Source organism: Pleurodeles waltl, chromosome 4_1, assembly GCF_031143425.1.
Source record: "Pleurodeles waltl isolate 20211129_DDA chromosome 4_1, aPleWal1.hap1.20221129, whole genome shotgun sequence".
NCBI lineage: Eukaryota > Metazoa > Chordata > Amphibia > Caudata > Salamandridae > Pleurodeles > Pleurodeles waltl.
Window position 1 is genome coordinate 310,734,400 of NC_090442.1, and position 20,033 is coordinate 310,754,432.

General features: G+C 39.8%; 1 protein-coding gene across 2 annotated transcripts in view; it reads left to right on the forward strand.

Moving 5' to 3' along the window:
- The window catches only part of CCND2 (cyclin D2), a 65,606-nt gene extending 50,299 nt beyond the window's left edge, over nucleotides 1-15,307 (forward strand). For both annotated transcript variants that reach the window (XM_069228407.1, XM_069228406.1), the window contains exon 5: nucleotides 3,439-15,307. In XM_069228407.1, coding sequence (XP_069084508.1) covers nucleotides 3,439-3,588 — 150 coding nt within the window. In that variant the 3' untranslated portion in view covers nucleotides 3,589-15,307. The remainder of the gene's footprint in view (nucleotides 1-3,438) is intronic.
- The last annotated feature ends 4,726 nt before the right edge of the window (nucleotides 15,308-20,033 follow it).

Consider the following 20,033-nt stretch of genomic DNA (forward strand, 5'->3'; position numbering starts at 1 on the left):
TGGACTATTCTCAAGTTTGAAGTCTGTATAGCACTGTTCACCTATTTTTTGTGCCTTCATTATTTTGGATACTATGTCTTCAGATGCCTTTTTGCTGTGGAGAGACTAATGAGATCATGTGGCCCAACAAATGGGTTTATACAGTTTTGAACCAGACTAACTGATCTCACAACAGTATCTTCGTCTTTTTCAAATTGTGACTTATGTAGGTCTGTGTGAGAAAGATCTGATCTGTTATGAACGATTTCCCATATCTGACCCAAAAAAGACGCTTCTGTGTTAAGCTGTCATATAATAACGTCTCACAGCACCCGCCTTGAGGTTGAACGTCATACCACCTGTTGTCTGTGTCTTTGTTGACTGTTCTCTTTCGCTTGACCGACCGGAAGTCATCCAAACGGATTAACATCTGATAGTTGAACTGAAAACATCTGTTGATGAAGTTGTTGTGCATCTCTGGATGTTTCACTGCAAGTAGGTATTTCGGCGTAGTATATAGGAAGATACCTAGCGTAGTTCATCCTGATAAACACAGAGAGCATGGTAGTAAGATGTAAATGCCAATTTCCTTCTCGAGCAGCACGCAGCAGAGCCAGCAAGACATTTTCAACGATATCCACATACAACATCCAAAATGCAGCAAGATCTCCATTGTCGTGACAAAGATGTTCCAGGAATACATCCCAAAACTGTTTTACTTCAGCAGAGGCAGCATTCTGCAGGTGGTTGTCTAATCTCTGTTGGCATAGGTCTTTCGCAAAGCCATTAACATCCTCAGTTAAGGAGTTAACAACCTGAATGTTCTCTTTGTAATTCTTCTCTACCCAGGGGATAAATTCCAACCAAACCAGTCTCAAAAAAGCTTCATACATGCACTTGTGTACTCAAACTGCACAATTGTACATACAATCTTCTAGTACCAATGATATTGATCTTTCTGCTATCATGTCTGCTTCAATGCAAAGGTCGCGAAGGCCAGCGTCTCGAAGGCATTTCCAAGAATGGACATGGCATTGCAAATAGAGTGAAAGGTTCCCATTCAAAGAATTAATCTGTATACATTCCTTTATGCTTCCACACAATCTTAGTTGCTTTTGCGAAGAGAGCTTGATCCGTGACCACTACAATTTTCACCCAATGCAGTGATTCCCTTACCAGCTCTGACTGTTTCAAAATTTTAGAAACAGTTGTCAACTCCGTTGCAGGGGCATTAATGGTAGACAAGTAGCCAATGGAATCCTGTGAAACACTAACTTGGTCTCTAGTACTGATATTAAGTCCTGTCCAACTTGGTATTATCTGTGTGAGTCTTGCTTCTTGTCTTGCAACAACCCAGATTATGTTCTTATTTTGTGCAAGCTTCAATTGGGCAAAACATCCTGCCATGACTTCTGTACTTGTAATCCATGGCTGAGGCCCAATTTGTTCACCAGAAACATACATGAACAGTTCCTCACTATTTGTGGTGGTCCGTGTTCTTTTATTTTGTTTCTCAATGCTTGGGAGAGGAGATTTAAAAGATTGTAGTCCAAACAACTTGGGCTGCATAGCTGTACCGTTGACTGAGTGAATTGTCCCCTTTCCAGTAAGAGTCTCTTTCAGCCTACCAATTTTATCCCATGCTAAGTTAGTGAATACATTATGCTGAATGTTGACTGGAAGAACAATTTGCTCATTTAAGGTAGCAGCGAGGGTTAGAAGACACAACATGGTATCATTTTCTTCCACTTGTAAGTATGTAATGCCATGACCAAGTCTGTTTAGAGTGCGAATGATTTCAGCCTTACCGTCAGCGTTTTTAACAGCGTATGGGAGCAACAGTTGCTTGGGGGGGAGGGGGGGTGCTGCTGGCCTTTTATGACTGCATATATAATGTCCTGACTGAATGATTGCATAAGTAAGGTGACCCTTTTGGGCGGCTTTGTGTTTTCTGGATCTCCACTCAGACGTCCTAATTGGAACCATTTAAGGTAATCCGGCACTGTAAATGAGTCTTTATCATTGTCTGATGGAAGATATAGCCTTGGTGTTGATGTCAAGTTTGTTTTAATCATTGTTCTTATGTGCGGTGATGTTTGTTCAGTGATCCTCTTCATGTCTGTTGCCTTAACCTTTAAAACTGATAATTCTCTTTTCAAACTCCATTTTTTAGTTTTCTTACAACGTCCTGTAGTATGGCACTATCAGGTTGGGCAAATAATTTTCCTTGATTGTCCTGGAATATGTGGAGTCTGACACCGAACTTGGAGTCCAATTTTCTTCTAATATGCTTCTTGGTTAATTCGTCTATTCCCTGTATTCCTCTTCGTGTCATGAGGGTTTCAAGCCTTTCAATGAGCGTCGTCACACGTATTACCTCTTTGTTATGAATAATCACAGTTCTAATGTACTGAATTAGTTCATCATATGCTTCATCTCATAATTTTGTAGTGATCATCGGTTTGAATGCTAGATATATGATCTTCCTCCTTTGCTTTAACCCTTGTATAGTTCCTATAACCAGATGCATGATAATGGGCTTCTGCAGCCACTGTGTCCCTACTACAAACTAAGATTTTTGAATCACAATGGTCTCACACTCTCGAAGCCTTTTGTCAACTCTAAATGCTGTGGCCTTAATTAGTTTCTCATGCGTTGATGTTCCCTTATAGCATTTTATCTTTCCACAAAATATACATTCTTCAGCATACACACTTCACTTTAATTATCTTCTTTTTTAATGTTTACTCGTGCACTCATTTGTTCCAGCATCCTCACTAACACTTGCTTCAGCTTTTCTAATAAGTCTGTAAATCTCTCTTCATTGACCATAAGTTAATTATAGACTGGGGATCAGAGGGACATGATTTGCTTGTTTCAGTCGTCTTCATGATGCTCCACGGTCATTCACCACCGGCTCTGTAAAAATAAATTCATTAAAAGAAATTATACATTTTTCTTGGTGTACTTAATTTAATCATAATTACTATTATAATTATCAATTTATATAATCACATTTACCGTAATTGTATTTTTTAATAATCACATCAATAAAAATTATGGCGAAATGCCCATTTACATCAAGGTATGTTGGGAGTGGAGTGGTAACTCACAAAAGGCAAAGAGTTATGACGTGCTATCACATAATTTCCATTTCTTGGAGTCCATACCTTGCTAATAAATCATGATAGAACCCATTCCCCCACCCCTATCCCCCCAAGTGGTACCGATAGCATAGTTGGCTCAAGGCCTAGTTGGCAATTTTCTTGTGTTCATTTGGTTATAGTGATACTTAATGTAAAGTGTTCAATTGAATAATGTTTCTGTTGTGTTTGCCAAACAAATCTACTCTACAGTGTTTTGGTTCTGTAGGCCACATTTGTAATATAAGTAGTAGGTTTTTAATGAATATATCTGTTAGCTTTGTTGCTAGACAGTAATCTTTACTTTACATTTTAGGATTGCCTTAAAGCTTGCCAAGAACAAATTGAATCCGTCCTCCTAAACAACCTAAGGCAACAACAGCAACAACAAAGCAATCCATCTAAGACCATGGAAGAACTGGACCAGGCCAGCACACCGACAGATGTTAGGGACATCAACTTGTGAGGATGGCAGCACAAAATCATCCTCTTTATTTTTGAATGAAATCTTTTTTATCTGCTCGCACATAGAAACTATTTAAAGCTATTTTAGGATAAAATCTGAGTTATTAAATGCATTTGGTGTCTGATGTTCTACAGAAGGGAATCCCACAATATGTTTGTTACAGTCTGTATGCTTTTACGGCATTCACTCTTACTGATATGTATACTCAAGCTAGATAGATAAATGTAAACATTTTGTGGGATTATCTTCCTTTTGTGTAATGTTAAGCAGGTACCCATTTTTTTTAATTTAAGAAAATTAGTTGGGTGCTTTCATGCACTGAATGCAAAGAAATAGAGGATCGGTCAGAGGGTAATACTGAACAAGGACTCATATTGAACCATTTGAGATGTAGAAGCAACAGGTTATCGATTTACCTCGTAGTTTGTTAGTGGTTCTTGTTGGATCTTATAAAATAGATTGTTTACTTCTGTGCTGTCAGTGGTAGCTGCTACCTAAGAAGATCGATGCTTAATTGTTGGTAGTCTGAAACGCCCCACCTCTGTTAATTTTGGTTCATTATAATGAATGCAGTGCAGTTGGCAAAATGGTACTCCTTCATATCCAGGTGGGCACTGATCCATCCTACTGAAAGTAGTTCCGCATTTGGGATAGAAGCAGTATTCAACAACAATCTTCCATAGATGCATATGTTTTTCTGTGAGCTATTTCCTCCAAACAAATTATCGATTATTGATGTGGAAAGCTATTACATTGAAAAAGTAGGAGCAGCTTTGTAGTTTTAGACTTCAACTGTCGTAATGTCTCAGCCACCCATCCTCATTTCAGATCTCACATGATGGCAACAGACTTTGATCATAGGTGTATTGGAGGCAATCATATCAGATAACTGTCTGTTTGTGTTTAGGGATTTTTTTTTTCTTTTTCTTCTTCCTCATATCTTGTATTATGCATAATCTCCCGAATCCTCTGTATTGAAAAAAACTCCTTGTTCTTGGTTATTGCAGAATTTATGGTAAAGGATCTCTTCAGGTGTTAGAGAATGCAGCAATGTTCTCAAACTCTTCAAATGATATGTTACAGGTCAAAGAAGTTAAAAGGCACCAGGAATGTTTAGGAAGGTATGTGGCGAGGAGATGTCAAGAATTCCTTTATCAGATGTGAAATATTAGGATATTTATGCTACTGGTGAAATTGCCCATTCTCCTGCCAGTTCTGTGAATTTTATTAAGAACAGCAGCCCTGTCAAAGAAATGAGTCTGTATTAATTGCAGAACTTCATAATTTAATGAAACCTGCAAAATCTTCTAAAATATCCTCACGCGTGTGCGATACTATGGTATCCCAACCTGCATTGAAACTTTCATTGAAACCCAAAGTAACTTTGCTGCTGGTTTCATTTCTGTCCCAAAAACATCTCTGTTGCAGTCATCACTATGAGCCCATCTTCAAGAAATCAAAGTTTGGGTGTCTTTTTGAGTCATGCAAAATGAATTTTGTAGCATCTGACATTTAATCGGTTGTTTGCACCAGGTTTAAATACAATATTCTCAGATTTAGTTGTATGTCAGAATAATCACAGTGTGGCAACATTTTTGTGTACTATATTTAGGAATCCGTATTTATCAGACAATGATATTCTAGTACATTACATATGATTATTTCTTTGGAGAAAATATTAAGCATTGCATTCTGTGATTAGGTGGGTTGTTGAAGGCCTCTTGGAATGGTCTTGATGCATGTTAGTGTTTTTTTTTTTTTTTTTTTTTCATTCCCACCCCCTCGGATGAGGGTGCTCAAACAATGTAACAAACTTTTTTTTTTTGGCCAACAAAAGAAAAGCCAAAATATACATAACCAAGTAACCTCAGGGTGGAGCAGGCATTATTCCTAAGCGTGGCAGTTTTCCATTGTAAAACACTGGGAGATACCACAACACCGTACATGTACCCAAAGTGATTGAAAGTAGTTAATAATGCAAAAAACAAATGCCAATCCACAGGAGTATAACTCTGTGCATAACCTTGCCCATGACCTCTGCACGCCTTTTATTTTTGGCTAGTTTTTATGACTAATGAAGGCTGGCCTCTGCACAGGCTCATCATTTTCAAAAGAAGTTTGTACAATGTCTTTTTTTATTCTTCTCTCTCTGCTTCAGCTGGCCTTGGGCGATATAGTAGCAGATTGACATTGTGCCTTAGCAACAGCCATTCTGCCCTATTACATCAATTATGTCCTGTTAGTATGTCAAGCTCCTGCCAGAGCCACCGTTGGCTGGCTTACATGTTTATCACTAAATCATCCATTACAGAGTGACGTACTGGTTTGGAAAAAGAAAAAGAAACTATGTATTGATTGTGCAGCTGTGTGACAGATCTTGCAGTTCTTACAGTTGGGTAGAGGCCCATTTCTCAGACCTTCATAACTAAGGTCCGTACTTACAGGGGTCTGAATAATTTGCACTTATTACCTGAGACGAGTTAGGTTTTCATCAGTCGTCTTTTTCCCAAGTCGAGATTGTATATGAAGCCAATACAAATTTTTAGAAATACTCAGAACTAAATGGCCTGGTTTTATTATTGTGTTTTGGATAAAAACAAAACAATAGTCCTCAAATTTGAGGAAACCTGTTTCTCCTTAGATATGACCTGATTTAGCATTGATGCACAGACCGTTCCACCTTTAAACCTGGAGTTCAGGCCTTACTTTCCTCGTAGTGCATAATCATTAAGCTCCATTCTCTTTATGCATCTGAGAATTTTATTCCTTCTTAAAGACAAAGTGGTGCCTTTTCGGAAGGTCGTTTGTGAATATAATTGAGACCTGCCAATAAACATTCCTTTCATTTTCTTGTAGTGTCATTAACGTCTGCTCGAGAGAAAGTTAATGAGCTTGACGTGAGCTATTAACCCTTTTGTTCAGTGGCGATAGGAGGTTTATAGGTTTTCAGTGTCTCCACGTAGGGAAAGTTCTGGGCCTTCAAACGCAGTATTAATTGTTTTTTGTGTTATTGATTGATATTACGAATAAACATAGGAGGCTTCATTCACTCTGGGTTTCCATGCTCATATCAGTGGAGCTATACAAACTTTACTAACTAAAGAGGTATGACCTCTAAGCAAGATATAGAACAATTAATTGGAACCCTCCATTTGTCATCTGTAAGTTTCAACTTGGCGCAATACAGAGACTGGCTGACATTTTTGCTTACAATTGGGTGTGTGCAGCTACTTTCTCTCAAAAGTCTTCTTTGCTGGATAATTTGTTTCCAGAAGTTGAAAACGAGAGCCTGAAATATGAGTAACGTGGGTGACCTTCATGGTAATTAAAACAGTTTAAGCTTTCTCTGATTCGAAGCTCCCATCCTCCACCTGCTGTCTTCATTCTGTATGTTGTTGTCACTGTCAAATAAATCGAAGTTAAGATCAAAGGGTGATTAAAATTAAGGTGCCGGAGCAAGACAAACCCATTGCTATACATGCCAGGCACTTACTGAGTCTCCTTTTTAAAAAGAACACCATCTATAAAGTTGTTTCTAGTTCCAAGGCTTTTGTTGTCTGAAATAGTAATGAGTCTAAGACTTCAGTTAGCAGAGATATTCCCTGTCTGTTTTTGTGACCTTGAGAACTGTGCAGAGGAAGCCCACTCATTCAAGATGAACCTGTTTTTACCGTTAGCGTTCTTTTTACATTGCAAATATCTATTATTGAGCCCCCATTTTTCAGCACTCTCCTCTCGAGGATGGTTCTTTGACTGCTTGGTACAGTAATGAATACACAACAAGGACAACTGTATATGCCCACTCTAACTAGGGTTGACATATATTACATGAACAATATTTCTGTGGCCCTCATTTAAAGTTGGAGACCCCTAGAACGATTTGGAGGAATCCACAGTCTAATAACCAGTTTCAGTGTTCAGCAGTTAATGTCAGTCAAAAAGAAAAAATGGGGAACACAGGACAAATGATAAGTTTCTTATAAATACACATATTATACAAATTCATATGGAATGATTTGTGAACATGATTATAGTGTAGATGATGCAGTTCTCAAATCGTGAATATAGATTTATAACAACGTATATAGTGATTATTCCATTGATGAGCAGTGCCTTTTTGTTGAAGATCAATTGTCATCTGTTTTTTAAAATATTGCAGAAGGCACTTGTATCAATGCTTTTCTTGGCACTGTCATTATGAAACTTATTGTGGGGACAAAAGTGTACAGCTAAAGTCTAAAGAGAAAAGGGGCAAGGCTTTAAAACCTTCCTAAGTTTTAGGTGAGTAGGATCTCCTCCAATAGGGTATGACAAAGTATTATAATGTTTAAACGTCAGATGCCAGAGCTTTTGCTTTCGCCTACATAGATGTTTGATAATTTGTTACCCACTTTGGACTTTGAGCCAGAACATGCACCCTTTCTACTTTTTTGAAAACAGCTGTTCAGTTTTAAAATTGCGTAATTTTATGGTTGGACGGATTCTTTCATATGTCTTATGTATTTGTTGAGCTGGGATTTTATATTTTTATTTAACTAATGGTTGTTTATTGAGAGTGAGAAGAGCGGAGCTACTGTGCTGTTTTCACCTGAAGCTCTGAAGTCTTTAGTTACCGTGTATATCGTTTGACTTCTTTGCAGGTATCACACATGCAGGGAACTCTTTACTTTCAGTAAAATTCCAGTCACTATATCTAGAAGATAGGCTCCCTGACTGACAGATTTTCAGTAGTTTTTCATTTTGCTTAGTGAGCTAAACATGATTTGATAAAAGTTTATTAAACTGTGGTTTGTTTAAAAAAAAGGAATCTACTTCAGAGAAAAGGGTACTTTTAAAACTTTGCCATGGACAATATTATCACCCCAGTACGGCTAAATGAAATTTGTTATCAAAATAGCATACACGTTGATTCTTTTAGCAGCTTGAAAAATATAATCTAAGTTTGCATCGGACACCGGGACTCTTCAGCGGCTTGGCAATTGAAAATGCAGGTGCTAATGATGCAACCAGGCTGCGGAATGTTTTGCACAGTGTTTTCGGAAGCATCTACATCCAACATTAAAATTATCATTTATTGAAGCTTGGAAAACGATGAAACAACCTGTGCTATAAAGCTACCATTTTGCTAATTGGACTGCACCCATCACCAGACTCTTCAGTTTATTTCAGTCAAACATTTGCGGTGATATTCTTTTGGAACTAGTGTTCAAAATTATGTCAAATTATGTGCAAACCATAACAGTCTATCTGGTATGATGAACCAAAAAACGCTCTTAGCTTTCCCTCCCAATACTAATTTCAGTGTTTTTATTATTCCCCATGAGCTGCTTTATTATAAACCATTTCATTCAAATAGCACTTTTACAAAATTTCGTATGGGATAAATGGAAGGGTTTAGGACAGTCGTGGTGAGCAAAATGTAGTACTCTCTTGCAAAACTTTGTACACTTTGTTGCTATCCTTTCATTGAGAAGAAATTACAGATCTCCACTCTTTACACTGCCTGAAGTGGGACTCCTGGGAAGTAAAACGAGTTTTATTTTTGCATTACACATAAATTAGGTGCATTATTGAACCATTCCCTTATGTGCTCCGAAATCCAGTTGCCAGTTCCAAACAATCCACCAGCTCCCATTTTGATAGTTGTTTTTCGTTCTCATATGGCTGGGGCCCCCTTTTTCTCTACAGAAGTATTATATGGGTGGATACCTTTTGCCTGTTTACTATAGTGATAATCTAGACAACGTGAAAAAGAGACTAATCATAATACTTTCAAAATTGTAGGACCTTCATAAGGTAACTTTGAATTAAGAAACTGCTGTGAAAAATATTTATGGTTAATATTTTCTCCAGTCTGCATTCTCAACTGAATTTCTAGGCATGGAATTTAATGGTACTTTTATTATAGAAATTCTACTTTACAAACACCACTATGCGTGTTTCTACAAACCTTTTTCAAAAGACTGCCTCAGCCAAATCACTCTCATTATGTATAAATATAAGCCCATTCATCAAGCACTTCCAACAGATTGTAACAGAGATTAAATAACTTTACCCTTCTGTAAGGAATTAAACGTACCTCCTCTCCTGATGTTGTACATCAGAATGATTGTTTTCTATCATCCAAATATAATTGGAAGTATTTGAGATGTGTTAATTGCTAAATCAAAACATCACATATCGGACTTCTGCTTCGGTATACGGGAAGACATTGAATTTTAGCATGGAAGCAAGGCTTTTTTTGTCTGCAAAAATCAGATGCTTCCTCCACAACTTTTTTATTTTTTTTTTTATTTTTTTTTACAGGAATTGGAGGTAACGTTATTTCTATGAGAATGTTGCGAAATAGCTTCTTTCTGGAAGAAGTAAAAAGATTCCTGCTTTCTTGCCTGAAAAATAAAAAAATCACTAATCTGGACCACTTAAAGCTCAATCCGCTGCTGACAGTGTCACCTTAAACTAAAAAAATACACGCCAACATTTCCTGAGGTATGCAGTAAAAATCCTGTGTATGCTCCCTTTTTTGTGTCTACACAGCTTACTGCACTACCCCCAACGTTCATGACTTTGGTTGCTACATACCTCAATCTTGAAGACCTGGTCTTCAAATACCCCACCCATAATTCTTATTGACATAATTAACTGCTCTGCATATAATTTTTTTTTTTATTGGTTACATTGAATGGTACTCATGTTGGCCTTAAGTAGAGTACAGTTTTCTGCAAATTTAAACACACTATGGGCTTTGCCACCGCCTGTAGACCGTTGAGGTAGTTTCTTGGGTCAGAGAAAATTAGAATAATATAGTTCTCATATAGTTAAGGTTATTTTAAAATAAGGGACCCTATCTGAAGTTGTTGGAGTTTCTCATTTGCATGACCTTATTAAAGTAGTGAATCAGCTGGTTTTAACCCACTGAGATTATCAATTTCATTCAGATAGGTGCTCTTACGCAGCTTTGTTTCTGTGCTCTATGGCTTCTTTCAACACCACACCACACAAACCGCAAGGCTGTTTTATGGCGCACGCACACACACACTATAAATTTCAGACTTATGTCGACAATAAAACAAATTCCAAGTAGGATAAGCACACCTTGTGTAGTGCTAGAAAAAAAATCCAGCATTTTAAAGATGTCTGTTCATAGCAAGAATTCTGGATAGCAGTCCAGATTGCCCAAGTCAGATACCCCTACCCAGTTTAGTAAAACTCTGGCCACAGAGGTAAGCAGGGTCCGGGCCCTATGGGGCTTTCTCACCACTTCATATTTAATTTGATCCTTCATACGATACCAGTGAATAAAAGCAGGTTCCTGAAAAGTGCAATCCGGGAATTATAATGAGCAAATATGCTGTACTAATTGCTATTTAATTCCCAACAGCCCATTTAAAAGTGGGTAACACAAGTATGGATGCCTCTCAATGTTCAGGATGGATAGATGTTTGACCGTCTATCCATGATCACAGAAGCAAGTTTGAACATTTTTGCGTATATTGAGAGAGCCAGAACTCTAGTCTTAACCACCTCACACTTTTTCAGACTAATTGACAGATTGTATTCCAGTCCAACATTCAAAGCTTTTAATGCCCCTGAATGTCACTGCCATTGATCTCCTCATTACCTCCCATGCTTTCCAAAGCAAACCCGATCTATTCTGCCAGAAGCATTGACTTCTTTGGCAGGGCTATGGTATGGTAATTGAAAGCAGCATTTATATAAATACAAATATTTCATCATTTACCTGTAAATCAATTACTCTACTCAGTAGTGAGGAAATACATATAGTACATAGGTGTTTTCGCATAATCCCCTCATTGTTTGTCTGCACTGTAGCCATACCTCATTGTTGATCTAGCTTAGGTTACCATTTCTCAGGATGCCTATAAATTCCCAGAGTGAGTTTGTGTTTGTAAATTAAAATTGTGGTATAGGTTTAGATTTACAGCCTTCAGAATGTGTAAGAAGGGTTCTTATCCTGCCTTACCATGTGTGACCCTATTTGTGTGTATTCTGTACAGAGTTTCAACTGAAATCTTGTTTTACTGTGTTTGGAACAAATGTTTTTGTTAATTGCCCTAGCTATGGTATAAAATATGTACCAAATGGTACTTGAAAGCCTAATGATTAATTATGGCACTCCCTAATGCCCACAAACAAGTAAGGCAAATGTTATTGTGCATGCCTACTTAAGTGTTACAGTAGGATAGCTTGTGACTAAACAAAATCTAATATTAATTGATTCTTCACTACAATTTTCATGATCTCTTCATTTATCAAAATTGCCACAGTACATTTACCCATCACAAAAAGTAACTAGATGCAAAAAATTAAAATGTGGATGTAGAGCTGTATTACAACGTGGTTGATTCCTTAACCATAGAGGCTAATAAAAAACTTCTATCACCTACTAAATCAGATAGTACATTAACCATTGTTTTATACAGTCCTAATCTGAGGTTCACGGTATTAAAATTACATCCGCTTTACTAGCATCTGACGAGGAGAGACAAAAGACACCTCTAATCCTTAGCTTTTCCACTCGTCTACAATTTCCCAACCTACCTCCACTCCATACCCATGCAATTAGTATCAATCGGGGAATTGTATCAGAGACTAAATGAACTCTTTAAACTCTAAAGACCCATGTACAACTGCAAACAATTTCACTAATGATATTGCCTTTAAAGTAGTGTAAAATAAGCTGTGTTGAATGACTTTAGAATCTAGACTATAGATTAGATAGCTTTTTGCCACCCTTACGTTGAAGGTTTTCCATTACCATACAAAGCTAACACTTATTTTCCCGGTTGCATGTTTTTATTCTGTCATTATCAAGCCAAATAAGTGCTTTGAATGTGCATAACCTCAGTGAAAAAGTTATGCCTTCAGCCTCACAGATTGAAGCATGCAGTACTTTTATCATGTATACCCATGTTGTCCATGACCTTGCGGGCTGGTTCTGTGGCCCCATTAAAAACCTTAGAGGGGAAGGAAAGATGAAGAGAAAACAGGCACTGTCCAAGGGTTTGAGGCTGCAAAAGGCATAGAAACCAGGGATTAGGAGCTTCCAATCTCCTCTGTTTCAGACAACATGCAACAGCCATATCACAGAGTACCTCAGTAGTTTGCAGACTTTAGCAACATCTGACTCAGATTTGCTTAAAGCAGGTCCATTCAGTTGCTGAAGTGAGACAGAATTGTCAACACACATGCAGTAAATCACTGCATTTGGCAGCTTCTACTAGGAAACCAGATGGGCGCATGCCTATTCTCTTTCTTCATTGCCTTTCTTTGGACTTATTGAAGTGTAGGTTTCAATAGATGCAACTGCAAAGACCCAAAGAAGAGGGAGGCAAGGCTCTATTTACAAGTGAACGTTCATCATTAAAGATTGTAGTGATCCTCAATGATTTATCATTATCCTTTGTGGCTAGGCAGTCCTTTTTCCAAGCAGATCTAGGCAATTTAGAATGTCAACATTTCTACTTAGTTGAAAAGAAGGTGTTACACCAATTTGATGTCTAAAGAGTGTTCAATCATTTGTTGAAGATAAGGGGGTGTCAAGAGGTCCCAGTGGATATTGTTGTACAATGAAATACTTGCTTGGTGCATTCAGCTTTGTGCCATTCAATTCGGACATTGTAACATTTGTGAATCCTGGGGATAAAACATTGTGTGAAAAAGTTGCAATTTCCTAAGTACTTCAATAGATAAATATTGGGCAAACTTAACATTTTAATTCCTAAGGTATCCCACCTCAGGCAGTTATAGATGTGAAAAGATGGCCTAGGTGCTCCACTGGGCTTGTGGATGCCTACTTAAAGGTAAGTAACTTATTTAATTGTGGTGTGGCTGGAGAATTTAATGGTATTTAGGATGTATCAACATTCCAGACTAAATGTCTGAAAAAGTGTTTTACTGTTTGATGTTGCAGAAAGAGCTCAACACCATCCAACTAATACAATGATGTATAGTAAACCTCAAGGATGGTAATTTGTTACTGATGCAAAAACTGCATTTTAAATTGCCCCTGCTGCATTTCTAAGGTAAAGAGACCATAGAATAATGTTAATTGCACAGTTGTTTTAATAGTTGGCGTACTGAACTTTGTTTCTTTAAAATATCATTTCTTTGAGTCAAAAAAGGAGATGCACTTCAGACAGAACATGCTACTTGAAGAAATTAAACAAATACCTTTTATGGACAAAGAATGCCAAATGTAGCCAAAAAATGTAGAGAATAGATTCACATTTTTTTTTTTTTTTTTTTTTTTTGCGCTGCTAAAAAGCTATGATTTGTTTAATTCTTTCATAATCACAGTACCTTGCTGTATTTTGTCACCTAGTGTGTGCTGCTATTTTATAAACATTTTATAATATATTATTTTACTGCCTTAGATTTCAGACCCTGAAGTAGCTGCTTATGTGGGTTTTATTGAATACATTGATTTACTGGAAATGCCCTTGCATCATTTTTCTGATTTTCTATTTTTTTTTTTTTTTTAATTACAATTTACCATGATGGTATACTTACCTCAGGTTACTGGACAAAATACCTGGTTGCCATTGACCCAATACCTCACAACTTACAGTTTCTACAGGGGCTAGTCGTGTGTTAGAAGAAAGCAGGAGTATGTGATTTGTATGTGCATGCTTTCACATAAGCCGCAGAATTCAGATTAATAGATTTGTGTGGTAGCAACTACTTCCCACTGCCTTATCAATCATTACCATTACCAACAAAAACATCATTTTGATTGGATAGGTTCATAGTGCTAACAAATATGCCTTTTAGCATTTGCACACCCTTTTGGCTAATATGCAAGAGGTGATCACAGGATTCTGTCCTTTATTTAAAAAAATAAAGGTTTTTCAGTGTTTATCTAGGAAAATACGCTACTTTAATCTTGTGCTGCAGCAAATAGTTCGAGGATAATTTGTAGAGTAATCGAAATAGATGATCACATAATTTGTTCTGCACCCTCTAGTAAGTGGAGGGTTGCCGAAACCATGGTTTCCAAAAGCACACATTTCTTCTTTAAATTGTCATTCTTGAGAATCTTTCATATGAATATTTTTTTAATGTGTTGCACCGTTTGTATTATTATGAGCGTGCCTTACAAGCCTATATTCTGAAATTTAAGCAACATTTGTTGTTTGCTTTTTGTGATATATCTCAAATTGAAGCACCGCCTACTACGTTTGGTAATTTGTTTCATGTTGCAATGTTTATCTAGCCCGGATATTTACGGTCCTTAAAATTCCTTTATTGTTGCTGGCTTCTAGATTAAATGTAATCCCCATTTTCATGTACCCAGCACATCACCTGGTCACTGGAAGTTTTCCCATTATGTACCTCATTCATTCTCAGTTGCACAATATCTATACTCGTGCTTTCTTGTTTGCTTTATCGAGTGAGATACCACATCAACCTAATGTTGTTCACTCACTAAGTGCTTTTAAAGTGGCGTGGCTATTTGGTCAAGGAACCATGGGCAATGTACACATTTATGCAAAACAAAAGATGCCTAAGAAAGTGAGAATGTTGTCGTGGTTGGGCTATTACATTATAGTTTTGGTTGTTAATTGAATGTTCCCATCTGTTAAGTGCTCTGGCCCTTTTTAATAAACAATTTTGGATAGTTTTATAGATTGTGACTTGCAGTGTGGTTTGGAGGAATTAGGTTGAAGCATAGACAATAAACGTACCTTGACCAAAATGTCTTGTCTGTGTATTTTTCAAGCATTTTAATAAGCAACATTGTGGTTTCATAAAATTTTTACTTCAATATTTTTTGTGCTTATGACATTTACCAAGAATCCATCAGTTATTATGCATACAATATTTAAATTAGTTTATCGGTGTTGTGAAGGATTGTTTAACTTCGGTGTAATTTTTTTTTCCAAATTATAGAGCAAGAGAAAAAGGCTTGTGCATTAGTTATTAAAGGAACTAGGTGATGGTCTCTAATCAACTAAATTTTCAGAAATATACATCAGTTGTCATGACGGAAGCTGTTCGCCTAGATTGAGATGTGGTTATGCATTGTAGAGAGCCATTGATAGCTATTTGTATCTCTGACAGAACTGCATATGGTAGAATGGCTAGTTGCATTCTTAGGAACATAAAGCCTTGGGACTGTATTCCAGAAATTGTGCACAAGTGCAAAAACTGGGCAAATAATTGTCGCTAATTTGCTAGAGCTAACGTTGCACATATTGGTCTCAGATTGGGTGGTCACCTTGAGTTTTTTTTTCATTTTTTGTGCTCTCCCCCAAAACAAGGTATGATTGGCTGATACCTGTTTTGCATATTTAATTTGCTTGTAAGTCCCTTGTGAAGTAGTATGCTATATACCCAGTGCCTGTAAATTAAATGCTACTAGTGGGCCACCAACAAAAGTAGCCTTTCAAACCTATCTCAGGCCTGCCACTGCAGAGTCTGCGTAGTTTACTGCCACCTTGACTTGGCATTTGCAAACTAATTGCTATGGCCTACTCTCCCCTTTTATTATACCTAAGTAACCCCTCAGGTAGGCCCTAGGTAGCCCTGTGGGCAGGGTGCTGTGTAAGTAAAAAGTAGGGCATGTAGTCTTATGTTTTGCATGTCCTAGTAGTTACAATGCACGTCTATGGCTGAGTGACAGTTAGACTTTGTGCATACTTTCCAGACAGCCACAACACAAGGGCTGGGTGTGACAGTAGATACATCTGCATACTGATAGTTTTCCTCAGCTGGGGGAGGGAGACGTTATTCATACTTGAAATGTGTATAGGTTGTGTCCTGCCCTCACACAAAGGGCTGTTTTACCTCTTACTGAAGTCTGGAGCCAGAGCTGGTTTGAAAGGGGGTGTTGTACATTTGAAAGGGTTCCTTTGGAGTCGCCCCCTACATCAAAGGCATTTAGGAGTATAAGTATAGGACCTTTGCGCCCCCCCCCCCCCCAATATAGGCAGAGCACTTTTGTAATTGAAACTGAGCCTCAGTCAGAACGAATGCTCATCTTGACTGCTTTTGTTGCTCTGTTGTCTGCTACTTGCTGGGTAGCCGAAGGGACTCACTGGATAGCTTTTCTGTTTGTTGCCCTGCTGCCAGCTACTCCCTGACCCTGTTCTACTAAGGCACTGAGTTGTTGTCTGGAGACATCACCATTTGAACTGCCTGCTGTGCTGGGTGATGGCCTGCCCGTCTGTTAGGCTGCTGGAGATATTGACACCCTTTAATAAGGCTTCTTGTGCTGGCTTGCCTGCCTGCTTGCCCTGTGTCCACCCCAGTGTTCTCCTGGGACTGGTGGCTGCCTCCAAATCGGCTGTGGTACTCCTGAGTTCAGCCCTCGCAGCCCCTACAATAAGTTCATGGTGAGCGCTTTATTTTTTAACCTTCTTATGACCTGTGTCGGTTTAGCACTTGCTTCTGCATTCCCAGCACGTGGAGAGCACTTTATCTGGTTTCTTTAAAGAGTGCATGGTGAGTGCTGTCATTGTCCCAAATATGCCTGTGTTCTTGGGCAGTGTGCTCCCAACCCCCCTGGGGCTGCACTTTGCAAGGGAATGCTGCAAGGATTCCCTGTTCCATGCTGAGGGACGCGCAGCCCAGCCACCAAGAAGAGGAAGACCGACCGCTGCTGTCAGCCCCCTACACCGGTGACTAACCCCTCAACTCGGAAGTGAGGGGCACGCATGGGGATCACAGAGACCACCTCTGACTTGCAGGGACTGTATGGCTGGCGGTTTGCCTTCCTTTTTGGGCCTGGCTGCGCTACTCTCAGCAGCTGAACCACTCGCATGTGAGCAACTGCACTGTTGACCCTACACGTGAGGACGCAGTCTTCCCACCCATACTAACTGTGTGTATGCACCCCCATCAAGAGCGCATTGGGCACAGAATTACCATAACCCTACAAGTAAGCACACAGGTGCTCCTACGACCGATACCTGGATTTTTAGATACACCCCTATTCAAGGGGGACAAGAAATCTACCGTATGTGACCTAAAAGGAACGCAGGTTTCCTGGCGCCCTCTAATTGTCTATGGTGATTTGTGTGCTTTCGCAGCGAAGGTACGTTATGTACACTAATGAGGTAGTTTGTATACCATTGTTTTCAACGTCTGTTGTAATTCATGATTTAGATATTCACTAATGTGATGATGCATATCATGTTAGTTATTGCTCTGTCAGGGTAATTAATGCCATCTCATTCCTTGCATTATATGTCCAATAGTTATGATTTGTCATTTGGTCTATGACATATATATTTATAGTAGAATAACCATATTTTTTATATAATATGGTGTATTCCTGTTGTGTTGCTGGTGTGAGTGTGTTGCACAAACGCTTTACCCATTGCCTCTGAGGATAAGCCTCACTGCTCTGTGCCAGGCTACCAGATGATGAACACAGATTTTCCTTGGTGTGTACCTTATTTTCCTAAAATTGAGTGGTGGGTGCTGCTTGGCTTAGGTGCATACCCAAGCCAACCAGAAACCCTATGTTCGGTGGCATGTGTAGCTGCAGATACACATGCTGTGCATAGTCCGCCGTCTGGTGTTGGGTCGGAGTGTTACAATTTGTTTTCTTCGAAGTAGTCTTTTCGAGTCACGAGACCGAGGGACTCCTCCTCCTTTGTTTCCATTGCGCATGGGCGTCGACTCCATCTTAGATTGTTTTTTTCCGCCATCGGGTTCGGACGTGTTCCTTTTCGCTCTGGGTTTCGGGACAGAAAGATAGTCAGAACTTTGGAAAACTACATCGGTATTGTTTAGTTCGGTATCGGGTTAGATAGAATCAACACCGAATCGTGAAGAGCTCCGGTAGCCCTTCGGGGTAAATTCGACCCCCGTCTGGGCCTGGTCGGCCCGACCGCGTGTAACATCAACACCGATGGAACGGACCCCGTTCCGATTCTGTCCTAAATGCCATAGTAAATATCCATATACAGACCAACATTTGGTCTGTAACTTGTGCCTGTCCCCCGAGCACAAGGAAGAAACGTGTGAGGCCTGTCGTGCGTTTCGGTCCCGAAAGACGCTCTGTGACCGAAGAGCCAGAAGGTTGAAATGGCGTCCACGCCGACAGGACAACGAGGGTTCGAGGAACAAGGAGAAGAAGAGGAAGCCTTCTCCATCCATGAATCGGACTCGGAGGAGTTCGACGTCGAAGAAACCGTGAGTAAGACGTCGAAACAAGCACCACACGGGAAAACAGACAAGGCCCAGGGGACGCCACTGCCAACACGCCATGGCTCAACCCATAAAATAGGTGACCGTCCATCGGCACCGAAAAAGGGCGAACCGGTGCCGAGATCGTCCGACTCGGGTCGAGACACAGGCACACAGCAATCTCGGGACCGAGAAAGTGCTGCCGAAAAGGGTCGACGCCAAGACAGCGGAACCGAAGCTGCTCGACGCAGAGACAGCGGCACCGAGGATAATCGACGCCGAGAAGTCTCGACTACAAAAAGGAGAAAATTCTCCTCGGAGCCGAAAACAAGCAAAGACACAGTTTCGGTGCCAAAACGCCCAGCAACCGAACCGACTGCCAGCTCGTATTCAGAGGAACAATCACTGTCCTCTCAAATGCGCAAACACAGATTTGAAGAAGAGTTACAAACCACTGACGTAGACCACACCCAGAAGCGGATCTTCATTCAGAGTGGGACAGGGAAGATCAGCACTCTTCCCCCAATCAGGAGGAAAAGGAGACTCGAGTTCCAAACACAAGAACAAACACCACAAGCAAAAGTGGTGAAGAAAGTAACTCCACCACCCTCTCCTCCACCTGTAACTCATACATCACCGGCACAAACTCCGTCACATTCACCAGCTCATACCACCATGAGCCAAGATGACCAGGACGCTTGGGACCTATACGACGCCCCAGTATTAGACAATAGTCCTGAGTCGTACCCTACCAAGCCCTCACCACCTGAGGAGAGCACAGCGTATGCACAGGTGGTAGCTAGGGCAGCAGAGTTCCATAACGTGTTGTTACACTCAGAACCTGTCGAGGATGACTTCCTTTTCAACACCCTCTCCTCCACCCATAGCACCTATCAAAGCCTGCCTATGCTCCCGGGAATGCTAAGGCACGCAAAACAGATCTTTAAAGAACCTGTCAAAAGCAGAGCGATAACTCCACGGGTGGAGAAAAAATATAAAGCACCGCCCACGGACCCTGCTTTTATCACATCACAACTGCCACCAGATTCAGTTGTAGTAGGGGCAGCTCGCAAGAGAGCCAACTCGCACACATCAGGCGACGCCCCACCTCCGGACAAAGAGAGCCGCAAGTTCGATGCAGCTGGAAAAAGGGTTGCTGTACAAGCTGCAAACCAGTGGCGCATCGTGAACTCTCAGGCGCTCCTAGCGCGATATGACAGAGCCCATTGGGATGAGATGCAGCATCTCATCGAGCATCTACCCAAAGAATTACAGAAACGGGCAAA